At 36.5% G+C, this 25,499-nt stretch overlaps 10 protein-coding genes across 10 annotated transcripts; 6 read left to right on the top strand and 4 right to left on the bottom strand.

Moving 5' to 3' along the window:
• Window positions 1–17: 17 nt before the first annotated feature.
• On the bottom strand, window positions 18–1,112 carry C9374_000147 (uncharacterized protein; the record flags this gene model as incomplete). Its single annotated transcript, XM_044690713.1, has 1 exon — window positions 18–1,112. The coding sequence occupies one exon, from the start codon at window positions 1,110–1,112 to the stop codon at window positions 18–20; it is 1,095 nt and encodes a 364-aa protein (XP_044552700.1).
• Window positions 1,113–1,722: 610 nt separating this feature from the next.
• On the top strand, window positions 1,723–6,135 carry C9374_000148 (uncharacterized protein; the record flags this gene model as incomplete). Its single annotated transcript, XM_044690791.1, has 1 exon — window positions 1,723–6,135. One exon carries the CDS (start codon window positions 1,723–1,725, stop codon window positions 6,133–6,135), a length of 4,413 nt encoding a protein of 1,470 aa, XP_044552701.1.
• A 3-nt stretch (window positions 6,136–6,138) lies between these two features.
• C9374_000149 (uncharacterized protein) lies at window positions 6,139–6,929 on the bottom strand (the record flags this gene model as incomplete). Its single annotated transcript, XM_044690802.1, has 2 exons — window positions 6,139–6,169; window positions 6,256–6,929. 2 exons carry the CDS (start codon window positions 6,927–6,929, stop codon window positions 6,139–6,141), a joined length of 705 nt encoding a protein of 234 aa, XP_044552702.1.
• A 745-nt stretch (window positions 6,930–7,674) lies between these two features.
• Window positions 7,675–9,326, top strand: C9374_000150 (uncharacterized protein; the record flags this gene model as incomplete). The annotated part of the gene is made up of 2 exons (XM_044690814.1): window positions 7,675–8,325; window positions 8,400–9,326. 2 exons carry the CDS (start codon window positions 7,675–7,677, stop codon window positions 9,324–9,326), a joined length of 1,578 nt encoding a protein of 525 aa, XP_044552703.1.
• Window positions 9,327–9,378: 52 nt separating this feature from the next.
• Window positions 9,379–10,318, top strand: C9374_000151 (uncharacterized protein; the record flags this gene model as incomplete). The annotated part of the gene is made up of 2 exons (XM_044690825.1): window positions 9,379–10,005; window positions 10,103–10,318. 2 exons carry the CDS (start codon window positions 9,379–9,381, stop codon window positions 10,316–10,318), a joined length of 843 nt encoding a protein of 280 aa, XP_044552704.1.
• Window positions 10,319–10,400: 82 nt separating this feature from the next.
• Window positions 10,401–12,892, top strand: C9374_000152 (uncharacterized protein; the record flags this gene model as incomplete). Its single annotated transcript, XM_044690836.1, has 5 exons — window positions 10,401–10,515; window positions 10,573–10,605; window positions 10,654–10,722; window positions 10,770–12,013; window positions 12,074–12,892. The coding sequence occupies 5 exons, from the start codon at window positions 10,401–10,403 to the stop codon at window positions 12,890–12,892; spliced, it is 2,280 nt and encodes a 759-aa protein (XP_044552705.1).
• A 541-nt stretch (window positions 12,893–13,433) lies between these two features.
• C9374_000153 (uncharacterized protein) lies at window positions 13,434–15,764 on the bottom strand (the record flags this gene model as incomplete). Its single annotated transcript, XM_044690847.1, has 1 exon — window positions 13,434–15,764. One exon carries the CDS (start codon window positions 15,762–15,764, stop codon window positions 13,434–13,436), a length of 2,331 nt encoding a protein of 776 aa, XP_044552706.1.
• Window positions 15,765–15,824: 60 nt separating this feature from the next.
• Window positions 15,825–18,125, bottom strand: C9374_000154 (uncharacterized protein; the record flags this gene model as incomplete). Its single annotated transcript, XM_044690858.1, has 2 exons — window positions 15,825–17,886; window positions 17,995–18,125. 2 exons carry the CDS (start codon window positions 18,123–18,125, stop codon window positions 15,825–15,827), a joined length of 2,193 nt encoding a protein of 730 aa, XP_044552707.1.
• Window positions 18,126–18,309: 184 nt separating this feature from the next.
• Window positions 18,310–22,955, top strand: C9374_000155 (uncharacterized protein; the record flags this gene model as incomplete). The annotated part of the gene is made up of 2 exons (XM_044690869.1): window positions 18,310–19,115; window positions 19,187–22,955. The coding sequence occupies 2 exons, from the start codon at window positions 18,310–18,312 to the stop codon at window positions 22,953–22,955; spliced, it is 4,575 nt and encodes a 1,524-aa protein (XP_044552708.1).
• A 147-nt stretch (window positions 22,956–23,102) lies between these two features.
• C9374_000156 (uncharacterized protein) lies at window positions 23,103–25,481 on the top strand (the record flags this gene model as incomplete). The annotated part of the gene is made up of 1 exon (XM_044690880.1): window positions 23,103–25,481. One exon carries the CDS (start codon window positions 23,103–23,105, stop codon window positions 25,479–25,481), a length of 2,379 nt encoding a protein of 792 aa, XP_044552709.1.
• Between the last annotated feature and the right edge of the window lie 18 nt (window positions 25,482–25,499).

Consider the following 25,499-nt stretch of genomic DNA (forward strand, 5'->3'; position numbering starts at 1 on the left):
TTAACTTGGCTCAATTTTTATTGAATGGAGCCTTGATATCTGAAATTACCAACCGTGCGATGAGTATTATTAAGGAATTCGTCATCATCTTCGTGATGCATACCACCGTAATCATCTTCATCCAATCGACTTGAAGGTTGATTTCTAAAACGTCTCTTGTTTTTCTTTACATTGGAGAGAAGAGTTCTCATTCTCTCCTCTTCATCTTCGTCATCATCAAACACTCGATCAATGTTCATTGCAGCATTAGAGGGTACTCGAGGAACACCAAGACTACTACTATTGCCATCACGATGGTTTTGTGCCTGTTCTGCCTCCATCACAATTTGATCATAAACCGATCGATTTAAATTCGAATGCAAGAAAGTGAAATAGAGAACTGGTCCAAATAGAGCATAATATAACACTCGAGAGGACATGGTCAGACAAATTCCAACCGATTGACATGTCAATAGTAATACATTTCCAGAGCACGTAATTGCATGTAAGGTCATTAAAAACATGATATATACATAGAACGATTTTCTCTGTGGAACTCGATCTCTCATACATCTTAAACATGGTAAAATTAAAATTACACAATACATGGTCATGAACAATCCACTCACAATTGTATCTTGTAAAGCACTTTCTAATACACTTGTAGTCATGATGGATGGAAATCCTAATTCATTGTAATATGGAAATATAAACATGACCGATATGGCTACTGCATTATCTAAAATTGAAACAAATCCTGCAATGATAGCACTCCTCACAAGTACTTTTTGATTACTCAATGATGCTATTAATTTCTTTGGAGAAAAGTGATGCATCATGTACACCACCACACACAATTCAATAAATTCCATTAAGAAATGTAAAATTGAGAGACATATTTTTGTAGCAATGTCCAGTTCATAGGATGGAATATTTTTTGCTGAAATCAATGTTCGAGATTGAGATGATGAAGGAATGGATGAATTAATTGTCGTAAGAGAGTGAGACTGAAAAGGAGTGTTTGAGTTTTTGGATACTTTCAATTCATTGGTTGATATCATGACTGATGTCTCTATATCAAATATATTCTCCCCAACGATAGCAACCACTATTGTAGACAAGCAGGTGATCATATGTACAACACAAACACACCAAACAAATGAATACAATGCAGGTAATAATAAACTATCGGTCTTTTTCAAAATCTTAACGGTTATTTTCAATTTAAATAATAAAAATAATATAAATAATAAATTCGGAATGAGAGTAATGAAATAGTACAAGTCTAAGCCTCCCAATATTCTTAAAAACATCATATCAACACAAAATTCAGTTGTTCCTTGGTTGTCATTTCCGCTCGGAATGTTGTTGAAGAAAGGACATGTGGGCAGAATATGATGACCTGTAGAATGTTTATGATGGTGATGATGGGAGTTGTTTGTTGATAGCACAAGGGTATTTATGATTTGATGAAAAAGGTTAGTTGTAATCGATAACCGGTTCGGTTCATCGTTTTTCAGCATTTTTTCCGTTAAGTGTTCGCATGAAGAGCAAACAGACGAGTGCACTGAATATCAAAGTGCCCAAGCTTGTGGAAATTGATCATTGCCTTCTCTATGAACCCGAGTTGTTTGGCAACGAGGCCAGACCACAAAGTACTGTGTTCCGGGTTCGATCCGGTTTAGAAGAGGTTGATTCCAACAAAAGATTTTTTCAAAACAACATTAAAAAATATTTTCAAAGATGATGATGGACTCTGCCATACCACCACCTCCGCCCATGATGTCTTCAACCATACCACCACCTCCACCATTCTCTTCGTATCCGAGTGCTGGAGCAACAACAACATCCTTCTCTCAACCTCCTCCTTCTCTCTCACAACAACCAGCCAATTTTGAAACACAATCCGTGATTCTCTCAACCTCCGAACGTTCCATTGATTATTCAAATATTAATAATTTAAAAAGATGTGATCAGAAATGGACGATTGATTGTGATGAAGGTCTTTTAGATTATTTGAAATCCTATTCCAATAGATTGTTTACACAAATGAATCACTTGAGAGATTCTGTTGATGAATTATTCTATGATACTCAATCATGTCAAGTCAAAGTGAAGAATGCATTCAATGAATTTATCATGTTATCTAATACTCAATTCATTGAAAATCGTGTGATTGTACCATCTTCTGAACCAACTGCCACGACAGAAACCCCTGTTGAACAACCTCTTGCAAAAGAATTAACACCAGAAGAGAAACAACATCGTTTCACAACAGCTATCAAATATGGTCTCAATGCAGTTCTTGAATCATGTACCATTCCAATTGATGAAGGAACAGCCTATGATGCAATGATGATGATCGACGAAAATGGAAATACTATTCTCGAAGAAGATCAATTACCAATGGATGCAGAAGAATTGGAACAAAATCGTCAAGCTGAAGAATTTATGAAGAATACTATTGCTCATAATGATTATATTCAACAAATTGATCCAATGTTGATGAAAAAGAGAACACTTCCATATATTATTGGAAGCAGTAAATTCTATATGAATGATTTGGTGGGAATTATTCCAAATGAGGAAGAAGAACAATTGAAATTAATGACGTATCATGAAAATGTCAATGCCACAGTGGCTGGAACACAAATTGACACCAGTGTTGCTATACCTCCTCCACCCATGACATCTGCCAATGGTGTTCCTCCACCACCACCTTCATCATTTGGAAATATTCCACCTCCTCCGCCAAGTACATTTGGAAATATTCCACCCCCTCCACCCATGATGATGATGAATGGCACTATTCCACCTCCACCCCCTCTATCCTTTGATATGCCACCTCCACCACCAGATGCATCTTTGAAACCAAAATTGAAAAATACTTTTGAGAATGGAGAGGATTCGTTTACATTGGGAGATGAACAACCACCACAATCGACTGAAAACTTCTTTGGAGTTTCTAATACCTCACCTGCTGTTGGCGAAAATAATGGAGAAGAATCATCTATGGATATTAGAACTCAATTGGCCAATTTAATGAAGAAAGGATCAAACCAACCACCATCATCGACAGCTGATAGTAGCAATGGCACCACTCCATCGTTGGATGGTAATGGTGGTCACACACAATCCTTAGATAACATATTTGGAAATGACAATAGTGATGGAGGATTATTTGGAAGTGGATTATTTGGTGGAGGTTCAACAACAAATACTACTTCAAAGAAGAGAAATTCAGATGAGTTTGATTTAAATCAATTGGAACAAGATATTGGATTTGGATTTATGAGTAACACGAATACCACAACGACTACCGACTCATCCTCAAAACAAAAGAAACCAACGACATCTATTGGATTCTTCTCAGAAGAGGAAGATGATGGGTTATTTAGTGGATTTAAGACTCAACAAGTATCAACTACCACTTCTTCAAATACTTCCAGTGCTGCTGCTACTACTTCCAATAATACGACACCTCTCATTGGCGGTGATCATGAGACTAAAGTTGGTGGTGGTGGTTTGTTTGACGACGATGAAGATTTCAGTATTTTACCAACTAAGAAATCTACCAATACGGCTACCACCAAACCAGCCACCGGTCCTAAAATATCCATGACTTCAGCCTTATTTGATGATGAAGAGGATGGCTTATTCTCTACGAAGCCTTCATCTACTTTGACACCAACAACAAGTGGTTCCAAGACTAATGCTGGTGGTACAGGATCCAGTAGCACTACTGCAGCTACTAAAACATCTTCACTCTTTGAAGATGAAGAAGAGTTTATGGTTGATACCAAAAAGACTCCAACCATTACCACTCCAATCATTGCCTCAACAACAACAACCTCAGCATCTAAAAAGCCAGCGTCATCATTGTTTGGAGACGACGAAGAAGAAGAAACATTTAAACCATCCACTGCTGCTACTACCAAACCCTCTACTACTGCCACTGCTGCTACTAATAATACAGTAGTAGTAGCTACTAAAAAGAGTGCTCTCACTTCTTCACTCTTTGAAGATGATGAAGAAACACTCCTTCCAAAGAAAGAAGAAAAGAAGGTCACTATGGAAGACAAGATTAAAGACACCACCAAGGATTCTTCTTCCAACAGTACCGCTACCAAAAACAATACGACAGGTATTGCAATTCCAAACAGTGATAATTCTACCTCCTCTTCTTCCTCACTCTCATCATCAGTCTCCAAATTATCATCTTCACAATCTGACATTAAATCCAAATTGGGTTCATCCATTCTTAAAGGACTTCAAGCAAATATTGGAGGAGGATATATTTCCACAAAGAAGGTTATGGGAATTAGTGAGAGTAGTGAAACTTCTTCAACAAATGCCACTGTGCCAGCAGAGTCTGAACCAAAACCTGAAGAATCAAATTCTTCACTCGACTCTTCAACAGATGAACCTCTCTTTGTCAAGAAAGATATTCCAAAGAAAGTCGAAGCAACAAGTGTTGAAAAATCATCACCATTGACAGGTGCAGGATCCTCGAAAAAGAAGACATCTCTATTTGACGATGACGATGATGAATTCATTTCAACATTGAAATCAAGTCCATCCATTGCTTCCACAACAAGTTCAAATACCTCTTTTGCAACCACAACACCTCAACCTTCCACAGCATCACCTCTGACCACTGTAGCTTCTGAAACAAAACCATTAAGCAATACTACTGAAGTACCTTCATCAAGCACTGTTGGAAATGGAGATGTGTTCTCATCATCTTCATCAAAAACTAACTTTGCTCGTGATGGTAACAGTGGTGTCAAGTTAGAACATGCCTCGCTAGGAAGACCAAAGAGAAAGAAGAATAGAGGTGGATCGGTTAAAAAGCCAACAGCAACATCCTTATTGGATGAAGAGGATGAGGATGATCATTCAAAAACAACACAAGAGGTGTCGAATCCTTTGACAAGTGGTGGTGGTGTGCCATCCAATGAACAACCAAGCAAACAACCAGCCAAGACGTCACTCTTTGAAGAGGATGTAGTAAAGAAGGACTCCACAATAACCTCTTCAACTAAAAAGACGTCATCATTGTTTGGAGATGAGGAACCAATTGCCAAGCTGGCAACAGCTGTGAAAACAGAAGAGAAACCATCCACTAAAAAGACAACATCATCACTCTTTGGGGACATTGATGAAGAGCCTTTGATGAAACCAAAGAACAGCGAAGAACATACTAAAAAACAGACAACACCATCTCTCTTTGGAGATAGTCCATCAGATTTATCAAAGCCTTCTGAAACAAGTACTGAAAAGAAGAGCACGACCACCAAAAAGACTCCAAAATCACTCTTTGGAGATTTGAACGAAGATGACGATTTCAGTTTCATAAAATCGAGTACCAACAATGAAAAGAAGAATCAACGAATTGCTGATCGAGAAAAGAAAATTGAATCCACTTCGAAATTATTCGAAGATCCACTTTCCAATGTATTAAGCAAACCATCTGAAAAGAAGAAGGAAGAGAGTGCTGCTGTTACAACGACCACAACTACAGGCGCTGCCACGAGTAATGGTGCTGTCGTTACAACCACTCCATCCAACACATCAACAACCACACCACCAATCACGACTTCCCCAACAGCATCAGAACCATCCACCACAACACCACCTGTTGGTCAAGAACAAAAGACCAAATCCTCATCATTATTTGGTAATGGTAGTGGTGAGGATCCGCTTGATGTATTGTTGGGAGCATCTAACAGTAATTCTACTGGCGCACCTAAAAAGAAGAAACCAGAGATTGTCAAGAACAAGAAGAACGATATTGATTCATTCGTAGATGATATTCTTGGAGGACCAAAGAGCACTCAACCAAAGACAACCAAAAAAGCGAATATCATTGATGATTTAGTGGGTGGAAAATCAAATGGTACAACTAGTAGTGGATTATTTGATGATGACATTCTTTCAGCTGGCAACAACATGCTACAACCAAAAAGAAAGCAGCAGCTGTTACGAATTCATCCAATCTCTTTGGTACAAGTGTCGATGACTCGCCTACTACTGTTCCATCAACAAGCAACCAGACCAAGAAAGCAACCAAGAAGAAGGGAGATTTCCACAATGATTTGTTTGACTTTTAAATTTACTGTTACAAATGTTCACACAAATACTGGAATATGGTAACTATTACCATTCCAATAATAAAAATTTGAACACACTATTCCACCAAGATTAACATTATTCAATATTTGGTTTGTAAAATTTCATGAGATCTTTCGTAAGTGACCTTAACGTGAAACTTACCTAAATGAAGCGGGTTCCTTCTTTAAAATTTGCATAATGTTCTTTGCAAATATATCGTACATGACACTAAAATCCATATAGCCAGCTTTATGCTTGGTCCATAGCTTATCAAAATATTCAAAAGCAATGCAAAATAATCTTTCAAATAAATCCATTTGTTTTAACTTGTCTCTATTGAAATATAATTCTTTTTTCATAAGTAAAACAAAGTGACTGTCTTGTGGTGTTGTTGTAATATTTCTCATATTCATTTCCTTTATCATAAAATTAACAATTGCAAACACGCAACATGCGAATGGGTATTCTCTATTCATGTATTCGTTCTTCACAGTATTTGTGTGATATTTGCAGAGATATTCCATGGTGGAAAGGCCTAGTATTCCTAAACTTCGGAGGTCGCTTGTTGGGTCTTTGTTTTGAAAACCTGCTACCGTCCATTGTTGACAGTCGTATAATTCTTCATCTTTGAGATGAGTTCCGAAAATAATTTTAAAAATACTTTTCAAAAGGTTTTTGTGCTCCGAGGAATCGGGATCGTATTTGGTGTTGAGAAAGTTTTGGTGATTCCGTATGGATTGAAAAACCAATTGATTCACTTCATCCGTTGCTTGATAGGTTCGGGATGGTTTTGTGGAAGTTATGACTGGGCTGCCTGTAGGTGATTGAGAAGCCATGGTTGTTGGTGATGAAGCAAGCATGGAAGTTGGTAGGTTTTTTTGTTTGTTTTTTTGTTATTTAAAAGTTCATTGTTGACGTTTGATATATGTTCAGTGATCATGACGAAAGGACCTCAGTGAGATCTTGGAATCGCACCCATAGTCTTTCCAAACTCGATGACAAAAGAGAGGCTCGTTGTTGCTTTGATTGCATTTTACAACCTTTTGAAATTACATAAAAAATTTCGTTGCTCAGCAACAGCAGGCACTGGCGCTGTCTTACTCCCCTTAAACCATTTCATAATGCTTGCTAACACTGCGAGCTTCAGTCCATCCGAAACTGATCTGAATCATCAAAGCGAACCTCAATCCATGACGAACGCAAAACCTGCGAGCCGTGCCTCTGTCGAGCTTGAGAACATTAAGGGTTATGGCTCTCCTCCAAACAGCAATAATAGCAACATTGGAGGGGACACCGAAGCTCCCTTCAACAGATCCTCTCTGCAGGCGTTCCTTCCTCAGAGCCTATTATCACCGATCCTTCTTTGCAGATGAGTTTTAATGATCTCAGCGAGAGCGAGAAGGAAGTCATCCTTAATCTCTTGTCCAACGTTCCCGACTCGCATTTATCCTTCTCCAAAGAAGGAACTAACACGGTTAAGATTGTTTACAAGTCAGGTTCTGTCCAACCACCGAAAGGAACACGTCCAAGGCTATCTCTTCTTGTAACAGTACCTCTATTAGCGACTCTGCTCGAAGAACAATGAGAAGTCTGGATTGGGCTCTTCGGTTGCTTGATGATATTTACAATGCTAGATATCAGTGCTTCTTGTCGGAGCTAGCTTCTCCAGATGGTACCTTAGAAACCTTTTCGTCATTTGTTTTCAACCATTTGTCCAAAAAACTTGGATTGGAGAGCCTTGTAAAACAAACCACCACAGAGTTGTTGGAATGTGTAAAATATTATCGAGAAGAAAACAAACAGTTAGAGTTATTTGGACTCTTTCTTACTCCGTACTATTCTGCTGTGGACTTGATGTTCTTTCTGTACTGTCGATCCCAAGTGATTAATGAATGCATCGAAGGAGACAGAATTCCTTACGTGAACAGATACAAGAGAGTGAAATTAGGAGTGGTACCTCATTATGTACCACTATCAAGATTAGCCTATCTCATCAAAAGGTCGTTGCGAGACCAACCAAGGCAACTAGTTGCTAATTGTATGAATGAGTTCAAAAAGCTGCTGTCAAAAAAGAAAGACAAAGAATTCAAGAAGAAAGATTCAAGATTTTACAGAGAAGAAAACATAGAATTGTATGAATTTTTAATCATTCTGTTGGTGAATTATAAGGCGTTTAGAGATTCCAAGAATTCAGCAGATCAATATTTCTTTTATACCATTCTTCCAGAAGAGGTACCTTCGTATAACAGAATTAGAAATAAGGATTTGCTCCCTATGTTGTGCTTAGGGAAACCGCTTATTTCAAGGGATTTAAATCGTCAAAGAGACTAGTAGATTCTTCTGGCAAAGATGTTGTTTTAAAAGGAGACGCCACCTACAACAACTTGTTGTTTGATCTAAATACTGAAGCAGATATGATGGATCAAAGAAAACAGCGAAAGCAAGAGAGACAAAACAAATTAGATATAACATCAGAGGAAAATGATCTAATGAACAAATTTCTGACAAATACTTCAACCATTATTTCTCCTGCCCTATCAGGATCTAAAAAAGGAAAGCTAGGCACAATGCTCGCTGAAGAAGCTGTGAAAGCCGAGAAAAACGATAGCCTGGTTAAAGAATTGAGCCAGTTGCCTTTGGATGACTTACTTGACCATCTTTCACACAGCAATACTTTTGAAGAAAGCCTGAGATCGTCGAACCATTTAAACAACATCGTTACAGATTTCAACGAACAAGAAGATGATGACGAAGATGAAGAGTCACTCCTACAACAGTTACAAGATACTATTGCGAAACTTGAGAAGAAAAGGTCCAAGAAAGGAGCAAGGGACTCTTTAAATTCAGAAGATGAATTTAAGGATCAGTTGTTGAGGAGATCTACTTCCCTTTCTGTCACAAACCACTCTTCCTTGAATGATCAGGACAGCTCTTCTTATCAAGATTTGGAATCTATTTCGATTGGCGAAGGCTATGAATTGGATGATGAAGAATTTTTAGATGACGATGAGAATCATCACATCGTCCATGAAAAAGAGCACACCCTTAAACAATTGAAAGAAAAGCTACCAAGAAAGGATTACTATGAATTGAGAGAAGAAGAACAGGAAGATATGGTTCCTTCTTCCCCTGCACACTCACGAATTTCTCAAGAGGTTCTTCAGCAGCCCTCTCCAGTTGGTTCAAATGGTATTCTGCTTTCTCCTTCAATTTCTCCTAATTGCAATCAATAAATTCGTTCTGTGATTTAACAAAATTTGGTTGCCCTGAATTTTTGAAAAAAAAATGAAAAAATTCTCGCTGGTACTTGGGGGCTTGGGAGTGTTTGGTCTCGGAACTTACATCACAACACAGGTTTATAAAACGAGTAAAGAATTGGAAAAAGTTAGATCCATACAAAAGGAAACGGGAATTACGCATCATCATGAACTTTCCGATGATAATTGCAGTTGCAATTATAGTGTGGATAAAACACGAGCAATTTATAATAGAATTTCTAAAAATTATGATGAAAAAGTTGACTTTGATGAATGGCTTATTGGAGTGACTGGTCTTCGGAAAAAACTCATGCTTCACGTGGGAGGAAATGTTTTGGAAGTAGCGGCGGGAAGTGGACGAAATTTAACGGAATATGAAAAACGAAAAGACAACATCGAACATTTGACATTGGCTGATTATTCTGGTGGAATGTTAAAACAAGCAAAAGAAAAATTAGGAAAAGATTTTTCAAAACCTGAGATTGTCTCTTTAATTCCAAAGGTAGATGCTCATTCTTTACCTTTCAAAGATAATGAATTCGATTGTACAATTGATACCTTTGGCTTGTGCTCATTTGAAGATCCTGTTAAGGTTTTAAAAGAAATGAATCGAGTGACAAAACCAGGTGGTAAAATTTTATTATTAGAACATGGAGTGAGTATTATGAATGAAATATTGAGAAAATTAATCTGAATATACGTATTTATTATGGTAAACCTGTGAATGAATTTGAATTTACTTTTGGAACAAGAAATCTAACAAGTATCAATGGTTGACAAATTACTTAGATGCCTGGAGTATTGAAAGAGCTAAAAAGTGGGGCTGTTGGTGGAATAGAGATATTGAGAAAATTGTAAAAGAGTCTGGTTTGAATGTTGTGAAGAAAGAGGTGTATCAATTGGGGACATGTTATTACTACATTGCTCAAAAGAGAGTCTCATCTTCATCGACAACCTCAAATACATAGAGAAGCCTCAGGTTCACTCGCACACACACACACAATGAATACAGATCTCTCGCTGCATTTTTATGCTCTAGTAATAAAAAAAATGTTACAACAACCACCCAAACGAACACAAACTCCAAACCCGACGCTGACGGGTTCATCTACGCTTCTCTCTCCCTCCGGAGGCCATCATCAAGCTTCATCGGAAAGTAATAAGGGTAGGTGTTGATGATCTTCAATGATGTAATTGATATATATAAACGGAATGATGACAGTTGGATCAAAAACCAATACTCCAAAAAAGCCAGGTAAATATTTGCAATGACAAATTGAAAATTCTAAACTGTTTAATGTAGCGTTCAAAACAAGCTCGAGTTCTAGTAGTGTAGGATCATCGGGCAGTACTACTTCTTCACGATCGAAAGGTGAGTGTAGGAATGAATGCCAACAATGCATAACCTTTTTTAAATAGTTCCATCGATTCAGTCTTCCCTTTATAACTCGTCAACAAAAAAACATGTAGAGACGCCTCGTCCAGGTTCACGAGCCTCCTCTGCTTACACCCCTTTATCTAATTCTTCATCTACTAAAGAATCAAACAGTAGTTCACGATGCAGCTCTCCTAGTTCGGATACAACAACTAATATTGGTAGAACTGGTGAGCTGATCAATACATTCAAAAATGTGTTTAAAGACGGGGAGGTTAAATGCTGTTGTTATGTTGATAAAACTAGTTCGATTTGGACTGGAGGAAATGACTGTCACTTGTGTATCTATGATATTAAGGATAATATAGCAAGTCTCGATTTCAAGCGAATTTCAGTTGGTGGACATTTAGGAGATATTTCCAAGTCTTCTTTTTCTTGCATGACATGTGTCAATTCATTGTCACAGGAACTTGCATGTACAGTGTGGACTGGTTTCAACAATGGAAAACTATTGGTTTGGGATGCTGTCTCAATTACCAAAATTTTTGAATTGCATTATCATAGTGCTGAGATAACACAAATTATATGTGTATTTAATGAAATTACAAAATCAAAATTTGTATGGACCTGCTCTCAAGATTCTTCCATTTGTATTATTGCACTGTCTACTTTTCAACCGGAATGCGTACTAAATGATCAGACAGGTCCGATCCGAAGTATGGTTTTTCTTAATCATTCACATCAAGTTTGGACTTGTTCTGATACTAGTATTTATATTAGATCCACAGACGGGAAAACACTTAAACAGATTCCATTTTCAGTAGTTACAAGACATGTTATTTTTGATGGACATCATATATGGACCAGCAGTGTAGATGGTAAATTAAGAGTATGGGACTGTGAGACACAAAAATGTATCAAAGAAACAAAAGCTCATTCAGAAATGGTGAACGGATTATTATGTACAACTAAACAAGTATGGAGCTGTGGAGATGACAAGGTGCTTCATATTTTTGATTCAACGTCTCTGAAACCTATCAAGAAAATTAAGGCAAACTCTGTTTCAGTGATTAATATGGTTGCTCTTCCTGGGAAGAGGATATTTGCTTTTTGTACAGACAACAAAGTAAGAATATGGGAATGTGAAGGAGAAATTCAATGCATGAATGATTTAATGACTGCTCTTGAGAAACATACAGAGACTCTTTTTAAAGAACATGACGAGAAGCAAACGAAAAAGGAACAACCATCCTCTCTTCAGGAACAACCACCATTCCATTCGCTCACTGTAAGTATCAAAATTATTTAAGAGGAACAGCATGTACTAAAAATTCAACATGACCATCAGGAGCTAGAAACTAACCGTGATGATTATGAAAGTTCTTCTGAGGACGACGATAACTCTTTTTCTTTGAGATCGATCAAAGAATCATACGAAAATGAAATAGTCAAACTTCGCAAACAGTTACAAGAAACATCCTCCCTTGTTACCAAGTACAAGCTAAAATTGAAATCAAAAACAGAAAAGATTGAAGAGCAACAAGTTTACATTACTGAAAAAAACAAGACAATTGAACAATTACAAGAGGAAGTGAAAGCGGTAGAGTCATTATTACGGCAATCAATGCTTCAATGTGAAAAAGAGAAGTTAGAGAGAGAAGAACTTGTAAATAAGATATCATCCGTGTATTTGTCCTTCAATGGCCAAGATTCTACTGTACCAAGCAATAACGACAATACTTCAGTGATCAAAATGATTGACGAGCTATTATCCATTACAGACATGGAACGATCCAAGATTCAGCAATTGGAACAAAAATACCAAAACACGAATATTGTTCTCCATGAGACCACCAAAGAACTACAAACAAAACTTGACTCAGCCTCCAAGGACACCATCTCTTTGATAGAACACCTCAAGCATGCGAAAGAAGAGAATGAACATTTTAAAGAGCTTATTACGGAGAAAGAGAACACAATTAGAATGCTTAAATCAATACCAACTGATGAAGACTATTCTGTTTATGACGAAATTGAGTTTCTCGACAAGCAAAATGAAGAGTTGATCACCATAATTGAGAAAGGGTTTCCCGATATTAAGAAACATTTATTGAATGACAACTTATCGCTCGAAGAAAAACTGTCAATAATTTTGTCCAATTATTAACGTCAAAACTTAATTTGCTAAAAGAATTTACTTTTTCTAACAGGCTGTTGGTTGATATTCGTTAGTGGATGACCAGAAAAAGATATGCTGTTAATTACGACTGATCTTTCAGAGGCGGACGAATTTAACATCCATTCATCAAAGTCCAATTTTGTAATACTTTGGTATGCTTTTGATAAAGTGTCTCCCATTTGCTCTTCTACGACACTATCTGAAGTAGCTTGGCAACAAGGAGGCTGACATCTAAATTCCAGAGAAATTTTGCCACAAGCCGAACATTGACACCAACCAAGTGGTTCTTTTGTTGCAAATGTAACGCTTTGCCTTGGTGGTGTTATCTTCTTTGTGTTTTTGGTCGTGCAGTCGCTTCTTTCAGACTTGAAAAACTCTATTGCTTTTGCTCCAACCTGAAATTTTCTTACGAAAGGTGCTGATACCTCATCTCCAAACAAGAGAAATATTCTTGGCTTTGGCTGAACTCTTTGTGTATGTCTACTAATAAATTCTGAACATTCAAGAACTGGTGCACTATTAGAGCCATTCAAAAATCAGCAAGTAATTGAGCCTTCACTCGCTCTTCTTCAGTTGGATAGTGTGGCTTGATTTCAATCCAAAAGTTTTGAAGTGGTAAATAAAAGTCAGGGGTATATTCTGATCCATCTCTTAATTTAAAAGTATAAGGTTCATAAAAGAAAGGAATTGAGCAAGATTCAAAGAATTTTGCCCATTTAGCTTCCAGTTTGGATCTAAAACAATATCCCATGTGAATGGTCCGTTTAGCAGATTTTTGTTGAGCGCCGAGAGCTATAATCGATTCTGCTGCGTTCAATTTTTTCAACTTTTCCCAGCTATCTATAAATGGCAATAATGTTGAAGGAATGTGAGGTTTTTTAGAGGTTTGTTTAAATTTCTCAAATGTTAAATAATAAAATAAAGAATCGGTAATGGTTCTTTTAGATTCATGAATAGATTCTCGAATATATCCAAAACCATCCCTCAACTTTTCTTTCCATTCCCCAATTTTCCATTCATATTTGGTCATGTATTCTCCATGGCCATCACGTTTATCGTTTCTCCATTCTCCTCGATACCATTCATAAAATTCATGTCCATATTCATCTCTGATGAGATCGAGAGGATTGTGAATGTCATTCTCAGCGTTACATTCATCGTTATTGTACATGTAGAATTGAACTCCCTTGCCATTTCTTTTACCTTCCTCAAACTCTCCATAATAAATAGAGCCTTTGTGATAACCATCTGTTACTTTTAACACACCGTAACCGCTCATTTGATCATCATTCCATTCTCCTTCATAGATCAAGCTTTCCATTTGAAAGGACCCTAGACCTTCTTTTTTTCCGTACCTCCATTGACCCGTGTAAGTCATAATATCATTACCATTGATAAACTTCCAAGTTCCATATCCATGAGGTACGTGCTTGCCAACCATATGTTCCATCTCTTCTTCAAGGTCCCCACACATATCTGTTGAAATGATATCTCCCTTATATTCACCACCTTTAAAAAATAATTTAGAAATTATTAGCGATTCGATCATTGAGTGAAATAGAGGAAGGCCATTGTATCCAATTTCTCGTTTTTCACCATGTGAATAGTAAAATTCAAACTTTTTAGCATTAAAATGCACATCCATAAAGTTATAGAGAGAATGACACCCTTCAAAATGGAGTCTTTTTTCCTTTTCTTCAAAACATCGCACTGTTCTGGATGAAAATTCTTTTTTCAGAATATTTTCAGCTTGTTGTAATTTTCTAATATTTTTCCTTTTATGAGGAACGTTGCCTCCTTCGAAATATTGACTAAATAATTGCATGTACTCTAGTGCTAGAAATTGAAGATTATTTACATATTTTACAGAGCAATCTTGATCAACGTGTGTGTACATGGAATTTTTCTTATCTTCTGTTAAAGCATTTCTTATTTCTTCCAACAAATATTCCATACTGTTTTCAGAGTCTACAAAAACTGTAGAATAGGGTCGAAGTACAATTAATAAATCTTTTAAATTATTGATAAACTTCGATTTCTCCATAATTTTGTGTTGATTAAAATTAAAATAGTGCACGAGTTTGAGAAAGTGTAAAACCGTAAATATTGGTTTTTTAAAATCCAAATAAAATTCTTTAGGATGTTTTAAATCTCCTTCACAATCTTTTACGGTATCTTTATCAAGTGGGACAACAGTCCAGGATGGTTTTGTAAATCTAATTAAAAATTTATCTTCAATGTGTAATATTGGAATGATAGTCTTAGATTCGTTTCTATCATATTTTAAATCATCGTCTGAAAACAGAAATGATGGCATGGCAATTTTCTTTCTCTTAAAAACAGGAGTTAGTCCAGTAGGTGAATTTAGTGAGTGGTCATTAGTGCATTTTACAATGGCCTGAACATCACCATCGGAAGTTGGTGTCATGAGGAATGAGGTATGAAACGACTCGTCAATGCTATCTTTTGTCAAGTCAATGAAATCATTTTGAGAGGATCCAGTAGTATCATTGGTTGAAGTATGTTGTGATTTGGAAATGATCACACCCGAATCCTTTTCATCCTCGTCATCAATCATATACGAGTCATAAGATTCTGGATCTTGTGGTTGTATACTTGTTGAGGAACTAGTTACAGAGTAGGGTCTCTTTTTTGTTGAATCCAAAACATCTGGAGTTTTTTGGTGAGGTGATGAGCCTTCTATTTTTGATGTATTGATGTTGTTGTTGCTACTATTAGATGCTGATTTTCCCATCCGTCGTCGTATTCTATCAAACAGCCCTAACGGTGTTGATGCATTCGATGATGTTTCTTTCGGAACACGTGAGGATGCCTCCTCTTGAGGTTCGTTTTGGATCATTTTTTGTTTGGCTTTAAAATGAGTAGTGTTGTTGGACAGCAATAAGCATGGCTCTCAAATTTATTTCTTCAAGGTCTTCTTGCTGACACTATCTGGAATGTTAAACAATGTTAATGTCTTTCCATCAAATGGCACATCACAAATGAAATATCCTCTTCTCTCCAATTGAATAATTTCACTCTTCTTGAGAGACTTCAAATTGTGATCACCAATGGATACAGTCACAAGCTTGGAATCACGATTGACAACATCTTCAATCTTATCATCAGAATCCAAAGACGTCTTGGAAATTAAATTATCATAATAGACTATTGTTACTTCCTCCACAAGAACATCAGGATTAGTTGGTAACCAAGTTAACTTCTTCTTTGTCTTTTTGAAATCTCCCTCCAAATGCAATACACCAACAAGTTCAACAACCTTACCAGCTTCATTCTTGATAATTTGTTGAACAATTGCATTACCCCAATCCATCAAAGTAATTTCTTCATTTTGCTCAATAGCTTCAGCATCCTCCTTGTCCAAATAAATAACACTTGTATAATAAGTGGTCTTCATACCTAAACTAGCATTCTTCTTGTGTTTGGCATTTTCTCTTGACTCCATGGTTTGTGGTCCATTCGTGAGCTTAAATTTCACAATACCCTCCTTATCAATGGCACAATATCTTGGTACAATTGGATCAATCACCTTCTTGTTCGCTGCCCATAATTTATCCCATTCCAAAGTAGCAACATTACGTGAAGCACCTTGTTCCAAAATGAATGAATACAAAGCCTCAACGGTTAAACCTCTACGTAAGAGACCTTGAACTGTTGGGAAACGAGGATCATTCCATCCCTCAACAACACCCATGTCTACAATCTTTTGTAATTTACGTTTGGACATGACAGTATTGGCAAAATTCAATCTTGAAAAGTCATAAAGGAATGGCTTTCGAATACCTAAAGCATCAATAATCCAATAATATTGTTCATTTCTGTCATTGTACTCACTGGTTCTGAGAGCATGAGTAACTCCATCCAAACTATCAACAATTGGGCAAACAAAGTCATAGGTTGGATATGCCTTGTACTTGTCTCCGAGTTTTGGATGAGGCTTATCCTTACTTCTGAAAAGAACAGGATCACGCATAGTCTTATTTAATGCCTTCATATCAATCTTTGCTCTCAACACACACTTTTTACCATACTCAGTACCAGAAATTAATTCCTTCCACATTTGCATATTCTTTTCAGGAGAGTTGTTTCTGTTATGAGATTCAGTACCATCCATTTTCATTTTTCTTAATTCCTCAACAGGAGTATCATCCATATAGGCTTTACCTTCTCTAATCAATTGTTCAGCAAACTCAATGCACTTATCAAAATGATCCGAAGAACGAACATAGACATCTGGTTTGACTTTCAATCTTTCCAAATCTTGTAGAATTGCATGCTCATATTCCTCTCTCTCCTTATCGGGATTGGTATCATCGAAACGCATCACCAATTTACCATTGTATTTTTTAGCAAAGTAACTATTCATGAGAGCAGCTTTTGCGTGGCCGATATGAAGGAATCCAGAAGCTTCAGGTGGGAATCGAGTAACAACTTTACCCATCTCAGCATGAGGAAGCTCTAAACGAATTTCAGTATCCACAGTTTCAGTTGGGGTTGCACCACTTGTGGTGGTCTTGGTGGCAGCAGAAGATGAGCTCGAACTTGAAGGCTTGCTGGTCGTGCTTGGCGAAGAGACTTCATCGGTACTTGTTCCTACCTTGGAAGCATTCTCAAGTGTTTTCAGACCTTGTTGAATCTTTGGATTTCTATGAATGAGAGTGAAATAGCGAACCAAGTTTGGAATGGATTTTTCAAATCTCTTCAAGTATTGCATCACCAATTTGTGTTGCTTCAAGCTCTCGTATACACACAAATCACAAACTGACAACTCTTCACCAGACAAGTAGGTCTTGGTTACGAGGAGGTTGTCCAGTCTTTGCATGCAAACATCCAACTCTTCAATTAATCCTGATTTGGATATTTCATTGGCAGTCTCGATGGCAACAAGAAAATCTTCAACTGGAGCAGAAAGCTTGGTGTTGTTCGAAAGGATGTAGGCTAAATTAAAGTTACCCCGAACCCTGTTGTTGTGTTTTGCGTGTTATTGATGCCGATGATAATATAAAAATTCAAACAAAATAATGATGGATAAAAGTGTTAACAAGAAGAAGAGCCATCAATGAACATACCCACTGATAGATTCAGCCAAAGTGATAGCTGGATTTTTAGAAACCTTGAAGTTGACCTTTTGTTCGGTCAAGTAAACCACTGCGAAAGCTGCAATAGGTTTGAAATCAACGTTGAAGAGAATGGTATTCATTTTTTTTGTTTCGCGACGTTTTTCATCAAGGAAGAGGGTTGCAGCGGATGTTGCGATTTTGCAGCTGCGTTCATTATTTTGCACAGCTTGGTTGGTGATGTTTTAAAGAGGATATTAAAGACCTTGTTATTCAATCAACAACCAGGTCAAACCACAAACACGAGCAAAAAAATTCCAGAAAAAAATGTCACAATCAAATAACAAAACAAATGATGATTTGTTCTCAAAAGACATGATGGTTCAAGTCGAAGAAGAATCAAATCAGGGTTATGATGGGGAAGAATTGATATCATCTCTCAATTCCGATGACTTACGAGAGGAGCCAACAGAAAATATTACGATCAACAATACACAAGAATTGTTAGAAGGCTTGGAAGACAATTTTGCAGAGTCGGAAGCAGAAAAACCAAATGCAAGAAAATTTTCAAAATATGAAGAAAATGATGATGACGAATTTGAAATACCTGACGATTTAGATCTTTCTTCCCCATCTGACAACCCTTCTAAAAAAATTAAATTAACGAACACGATGGATTTATTTAGGGATGAAGATTTGGAACTACCTTCTGAAACTTTTGGATTTGTAAATGCTTCTACAATGAAACAAGCTCAGACAGAAAATTTTGATCGCACAACACAAAATGAAGAAAACAAACCTCCAGAAACATTTGGATTTGTATCTGCTTCACGATCGAAAAATATTTATTCTGCTACGGATAACAATGATAAGGAAATGCTTCCAGAAACCTTTGGATTCGTTTCTGCTTCTTACAGGACGCACTTTGAAAATACTAATGAAAATCCACCTGAAACATTTGGATTTGTTTCTGCCTCTTCTAACAAACTGAAATCAAAACCAAGTGACAGCAACAATGAAGAAAAACCACCAGAAACCTTTGGATTTCAAAGCGCATCCAGCAACAGACCTCCAACAGCTTTTGAATCATCTCGTTCAACCATTTTTGAGAAGCCACAAGAAACATTTGATTTGTATCTGCCTCATCTAAAGAGCTTAAACAATCAACCTCAAAATCATTTATACGTGATATGGAAACTTCCAGGTTTCCAACTGATAACAACATTTCACATGAGAGCTCTTCCAATGAAGAAAGACCTCCAGAGACTTTTGGTTTTACATGTGCAAGGAACATGTCCACAATAGGTGACAATTTTGATAAGCCTCCTGAAACATTTGGATTTGTATCAGCCAAACCAAAAGCAACGAATGGATTCATTTCTGCTTCATCTTCCGAAATCATGGATTACGAAGAAGGAACTACCCTCAATGAAAAACCACCTGAAACATTTGGATTTGTTTCTGCCTCTTCTAACAAACTGAAATCTAACCAAAACGACATCAACGATGAAGAAAAACCACCAGAAACCTTTGGATTTCAAAGTGCAGCCAACAGCAGACCACCAGAGACTTTTGGCTTTCAAAGAGCTAACTCTGAAAGTTTAAAGCTTCATGCTGAACGACCAAACGAAACATTTGGTTTTATTTCAGCATCCAAAGAAGAACCACTACCTTCAGAAACATTGGGATTTGTTCGAGCAAGTTCCAACAACGATGCAGGTGATCTTCCAAAAGAAACTTTTGGGTTTCAACGTGCAAATTCTTCGCAATTTGACAAACCTCCTCCAACTGAAGCGTTTGTTTCTGCCTCTTCCCATAAACCATTCAAAACACCTTCTAAAACCACAATCACAGCCAAACAATCACCACTGGCTACATCTGAACAATTTGCCACTCCTGTGAAAGCTGCATCTAGCACTCCTAAGAGAAGCATTAAGACCCCATTTGCCTCTTATTTATCAGATCAGAAAAAAGAAACACCAACCAACAGAGTTTTAGAAACTACAAAGAAAAAACAGAAAAAGTTTAAAACACCTATCAAATCTGAGAAGCTGTTTGAAGAAGCAACGAAAAGAGAGCGAGAACGTGCAACAGCCATCAAGTCAGGTCCAAATAAGATCATCAAGTCTGATACAACACCCATTAAGCCACCCAATTGGGTTCCTGTTAAAAAGTCATTAGAAGAAAGAAAGTCAGAAAATTCATCAAAACCTCGAAAGATGCAATTACTTGGTGATTGCAAACAGCTTCCAATTGAGAGTTTACGTAATATGTTTAGTGTCTCTCAAGAGGTTGTTTCCATGAATTGCACTGATGCCAAGAAATTCAAATTCACAACAAATTCTCACAAGATTTCTCAAGAATTGCTACTTTCAATTCAGGAAGAAAATGAAGGAAAGCCTGTCACAGAGATTGGTCCTGAACAATTCCAGCAGTTATTGCATAAATTTGGAGCTAAAAAAGAGGTCACCAAAATTGAATGGGTAGAAAATCATTTTCGATGGATTGTATGGAAACTTGCATCCATGGATAGAACATTTCCAAAGGATTCATCCTTTCCATTTTTAACTCCTGAAAAAGTTTTAGGTCAACTTGTTTATCGATACAACGTTGAATATTGCATGGGAAAAAGATCTTGTTTAAAACAAATCGCAGAAAAAGATGTACCTCCAGGTCATTACATTGTATTGGTAGTGGCTTCTTTAAATATTTCTGAATCATCTGATACCAATAGCGACTCTAAAATTATAGAACTGAGCGATGGTTGGTACAGTATGAAAGCAAAATTAGATGAACCTCTCACACGATATGTGGAATGGATGAAAATCAAGGAAGGACAAAAACTGAAAATTGTTGGAGCCAATTTTACAGAAAATTTTGAAGCCGCTCCACCATTAGAGTTGCCAAGTAATGCCTGTCTAAAGCTGTGTGTCAATGGCGTCAAGAAGGCAAAATGGGACGCCATGCTAGGATTTCAATATCGACAGAAGCCATTTAAAACATCATTTAAAAGTATTCAAGCAGAGGGAGGAAACATCCCGTACATGAGAGCAATTGTAAAAAGAGTGTATCCAGTCAAGTATTTTGAAAAACAATCTGATGGAACTACAATTGTGAGAACTAAAGCGTCTGAAGATCATGCAGCCAATATCGCTGAAAAAGAAAAGGAAAGAATCAGTTCTAATTTATTTCAAACATATTATGATGAAGAAAAGAGAAAACGAAAAGGGTCCAAATCTACGATTACAACACCCATTAGGAGAATTTATGAAGGATCCACTCTCTACAACATTTTACAATCAACAAAAGACGAAATGAGTTTTTATGCACAATTGGATGAGAATCAAAGAGAAATACTCACTTCTTATCAACAACAAGTGGAAAGTGATATTTGCACAACGGTTAATAATAGAATCACTGAGTATATTGCAAACGATCCAAAATTAAATCGAGAAGTTTCCTCAATGCTCTCAGTGAAATTGGGAGATTGTTGTCCATACCTTAAAAACCCAGAAACTACTCTAAATGATCGAGAAATAATGTTAACTCTGTGGAAGACTGATGAAGATTCTGAACTTTTTCAAGAAGGAAATATTTTAGACATCTACAATTGCAGACCTTCAAAGCAATCGGGAAATCAAGTGATGAAATCCATTACTACTGTATCTTTTACAAAAATTGAAATATTCAAAAGCCACAAAGATCTCACAGAAGAAGAAATGACAAAATATTTCTATATTCCAAGAAAATGTTTTACGATGAGTGAAATGAAAGACCCTGAAAAACGAAATGGAAACAATGAAATAGATTTTGTTGGAATTTTAATTCACTCAAAAGAAATTGAACAAAAGGAGAGAGACTATACTTTACATTTATTATTCTTTGTGGATAATACATGTTTTGAGAATGAGAGCAAACCAACTATTCTTCAACTTACATACATTGAATCTGCAAAAAGACAGTTTAGATGGCTCCTTTCGGAGAATAAGGTTTACTTTTTATCGAATATTGTTTTCTCTGAATTTGATGAAAAGAATGGCAGAATCAAATGTCATGCAAAAGACAATGCTTCAATTTCAGAAAGAGCAAACAAATTTTATTTCAGACAACAAGCAATAGAAGTGAATAATTTCTTTAAATCAAACAAGAACAAAATTTTACCCCTCGTAGAACTTGTGAATCAATACAATCCAAGGGAAGAGTTTGATTTTTCAACACCTCGTAAAATGATGAACATGGAAGATGAAATAATTGAAGAGGACATCAGCTGCAATATTATCATCAACAATGAATGTCAAATGCATGTGACATTATTAGATACTGTTTACAATACCTTAGAAAGCTATTCTTATCCAAATGCACAAACAGGAAGCAATACCACCTACCGAAAAGCAGATGATGTATATTCGTATTTTGTGAAGTTATATATTGATGCCCAAGGATACTATACCATCAAATTTACAGAGGACATGTTCGACAAGCTCATTCATGCACTATTTTTTGAAGAATCGAATCACCTTGATGACCTCGCTGAAATGGACATGAATGAACACATACCATCATGGATGAAACTTCTCGTTAAAGAAGGAAAAATACAAGACATATCAACAGATGAAACAACAAGCTCTTCAGAAGCGGTATCAGTTCTCAACTCGGAAAAGTTACTGCAAGCCAGGTTAAAACTCTTTTCATCAGGAAATGTAAATTCACTCACACAGTTATGTCGATGTATTTTGGTTGGTACAAAGTTTGTGAACACCGAAGAGGAATTACTTGATGTTTCAGAGGATGTTTTCAAGAGTCTGTTGTTGTGTACTCCTTCCGAATGGAACGCATTGATGATTCACTTAACTCAGACGCTATGCGGGTCCTTATTGAAATTCAAATTAACAAGTCCTGAGAAGGAAGTAATGGATGTATCTTGTGTTTTGAGAGGATTCTGTGGTCTTGATGACATTATGGACGAACTTTGAGATTTCAATAAATCCTTGCGAATTCGAAGAGAGTTTTTGAAAATGCGCCAATTTCATTGTAAAATGTTAGTTTCGAGAGAAAAGTCGAACAGGGTCTTCCACAAATCAAACGAAAAAAAATTTGTTAAAACCTCTATCTAGATCATCATGGCACCCAAAAAGCAAACCAAAAAAAAGGACGAGGCAACCGAAGAAAAGGAAGAAATGACAACAGCCGAAGAAGCTCAATCTGATAATGATATGAAGGTTGATTTAAATTTAAGTGATACTGAAATGGAAGAATCTTCATCCAAATCAAAGGCTTCATCATCAAAAACAAAGAAAGAGGACTCCAACAAAAAGAAGGCAACCAAGTCATCATCGTCAAAGAAAGACTCCAAGAACAAGGATGGAGTTTTTAAAGGTTTAGATTTTCTTGTTGGTATCTCCGATGAAACAACTGGTGCTGATAGTAGTGATGCAATTACTGAATCATTGAGTAATGAAGGTGGTAATGTGATGAAAAAGATCTCCGATAAAATCAAATATTTGGTATTTTTGAAGGGAAAACCTGCAACTTATAAGAATGCAAAAGAGAAAGGTATAAAGATTGTTAATCCTCTATGGGTCAAGGATTGTATTTCAAAGAAGAAAATTCTTGATGTAGATTCTAAATATGAACCAGAAGAACCCGAATCGGGAAAGAGAAAGAAAGATGATGACAAGGAAAAGACTGATTCAAAGAAGAAAGAATCAAAGAAGAAAGGAACAGAAAACAAGGATGATGAAGAAGATTCCGAAACCAAGGAACCTGAAAATAAGAAGAAAAAGACCGAAACCTCATCCAAATCAAAGGCTTCATCATCGTCATCGACAAAGGGTTCTAAATCAACTGAAGATGAGGACAATAAGAAAACTTCAGCTAAACAGAAGACCTCCAAGCCTTCATCAAAGGATGATGAAAAGGAAAAGGCAACTTCTTCTAAACAGAAGGAAAACAACAAGAAAACTGAAGCCAAGAAAGATGACAAGACAAAGAAGACTGAAACTAAAAAGAAAGATGAAGATAAGAAGGGAGATGATGAGACCAAGAAAAAGAAGAGTGAAACCAAGAAAAAAGATGAAACCAAGAAGAAAGATGAAAAGAAAAAGGATGAAAAGAAAACAAAAAGACCACCTAGTGCTTATAATCTCTTTATGGCTGAGAAGAAAAAGGAGAATAAGTCAATTGAATTATCAGAAATTTCAAGTATGTGGAAAGAACTCTCTGATGATAAGAAGAAACCATATGTTGAACAATCTGAAAAACTTAAAGAAGAATATTTAAAGAATAATCCAGATGCAGGAAAGAAAACCTCAAAACCAAAGAAGGAAGTTTATGAAGGTGAATCTGATGAAGAAGAGGAAGATGATGAATATTTTGATAATGATGGAGCAGATGCAATTGATGATGAAGGTCATGTTACAAGATTTGACTTTACTGGCTTTGATATTCAAGCACCAATTTCTGAAATTAAGAAACCTCCAAAAGGAAAATATGTTTTAGAAATGTCATCAGTTGGTGATAGTGACAAACTTAAAATTATTTCTGCAATGCAAGAGAAAGTTGCAATTGAACCAAAAGATGGAGAATCACCAAAACTTGATGAAAAATCTTCTAAACCAAGAATGAGGAGAGTTTTAGCAGATTTTAGTTGGGCAACTACATGTGATCCACATACTATGAATTTTGAAGAATATAATGGACAATACTTTACTCATTTAATTGTTCCAAAAGAAGACAAAACAAGAAGAACTATTAAGGTTTTATATGCAGTTGCATTTGGTGCACATATTGTAAATGTAGATTGGTTTTATGCATGTGAAAAAGAAGGTAAAAAGGTTGACGAGACTCCATACCTTGTTGATGTTTCTCCTGCAAGTGAAAAGTCAAGAGCAATTTTATTAAGTGAAGAAGAAAGAATGAAGAGAAAACCAAGAAAATCCAAATCAGGTGATGAAGATGATGATATGGAAGATGAAAAGAAAGGTCCTTCTAAATTACTTGCAGATACAAAAATAAGAGTTTCTACTCAAACAAATCCTCCTGCAAAACATTTGAAGAGATTGATTGAATTATTAGGTGGATCAGTCGTTACAAGCTCAAGAACTGCATCATACCATATTCTTTCCAAGGATGAAAAGTTTATTGAACCAAAGGTCAAGTCTTTGACTGTAGAATTGGAAGGAGGTCATACCATTGAAAAAGTGCCAGATCCTGTTATTGGTGTGACAGAGAAATGGCTGCTTGATGCAATAACTAATTATGAAATTCCTTCAGATGTCACACCCTACATTGTTGAACCTGAAAAAGAGGAATCTCCCAAACCAACTCCTAAGAAACCTGCCAAATCAGCACCCAAGTCATCCAAGAAGACATCTTCATCAACTGAGGATAAAAAAGAAGACAAGAAGAAGAAAGACTCCCAAGATAAAAAGAAAGATGAAGATACAACAGATGATGACCAAGCTCAAATGGATGTTGATGAAGAAGAAGTGACCTATTAATTTTGTACTTTATAAAAA

This window comes from Naegleria lovaniensis (assembly GCF_003324165.1).
Source record: "Naegleria lovaniensis strain ATCC 30569 chromosome Unknown tig009, whole genome shotgun sequence".
NCBI classification, from domain to species: domain Eukaryota; phylum Heterolobosea; class Eutetramitea; order Acrasida; family Naegleriidae; genus Naegleria; species Naegleria lovaniensis.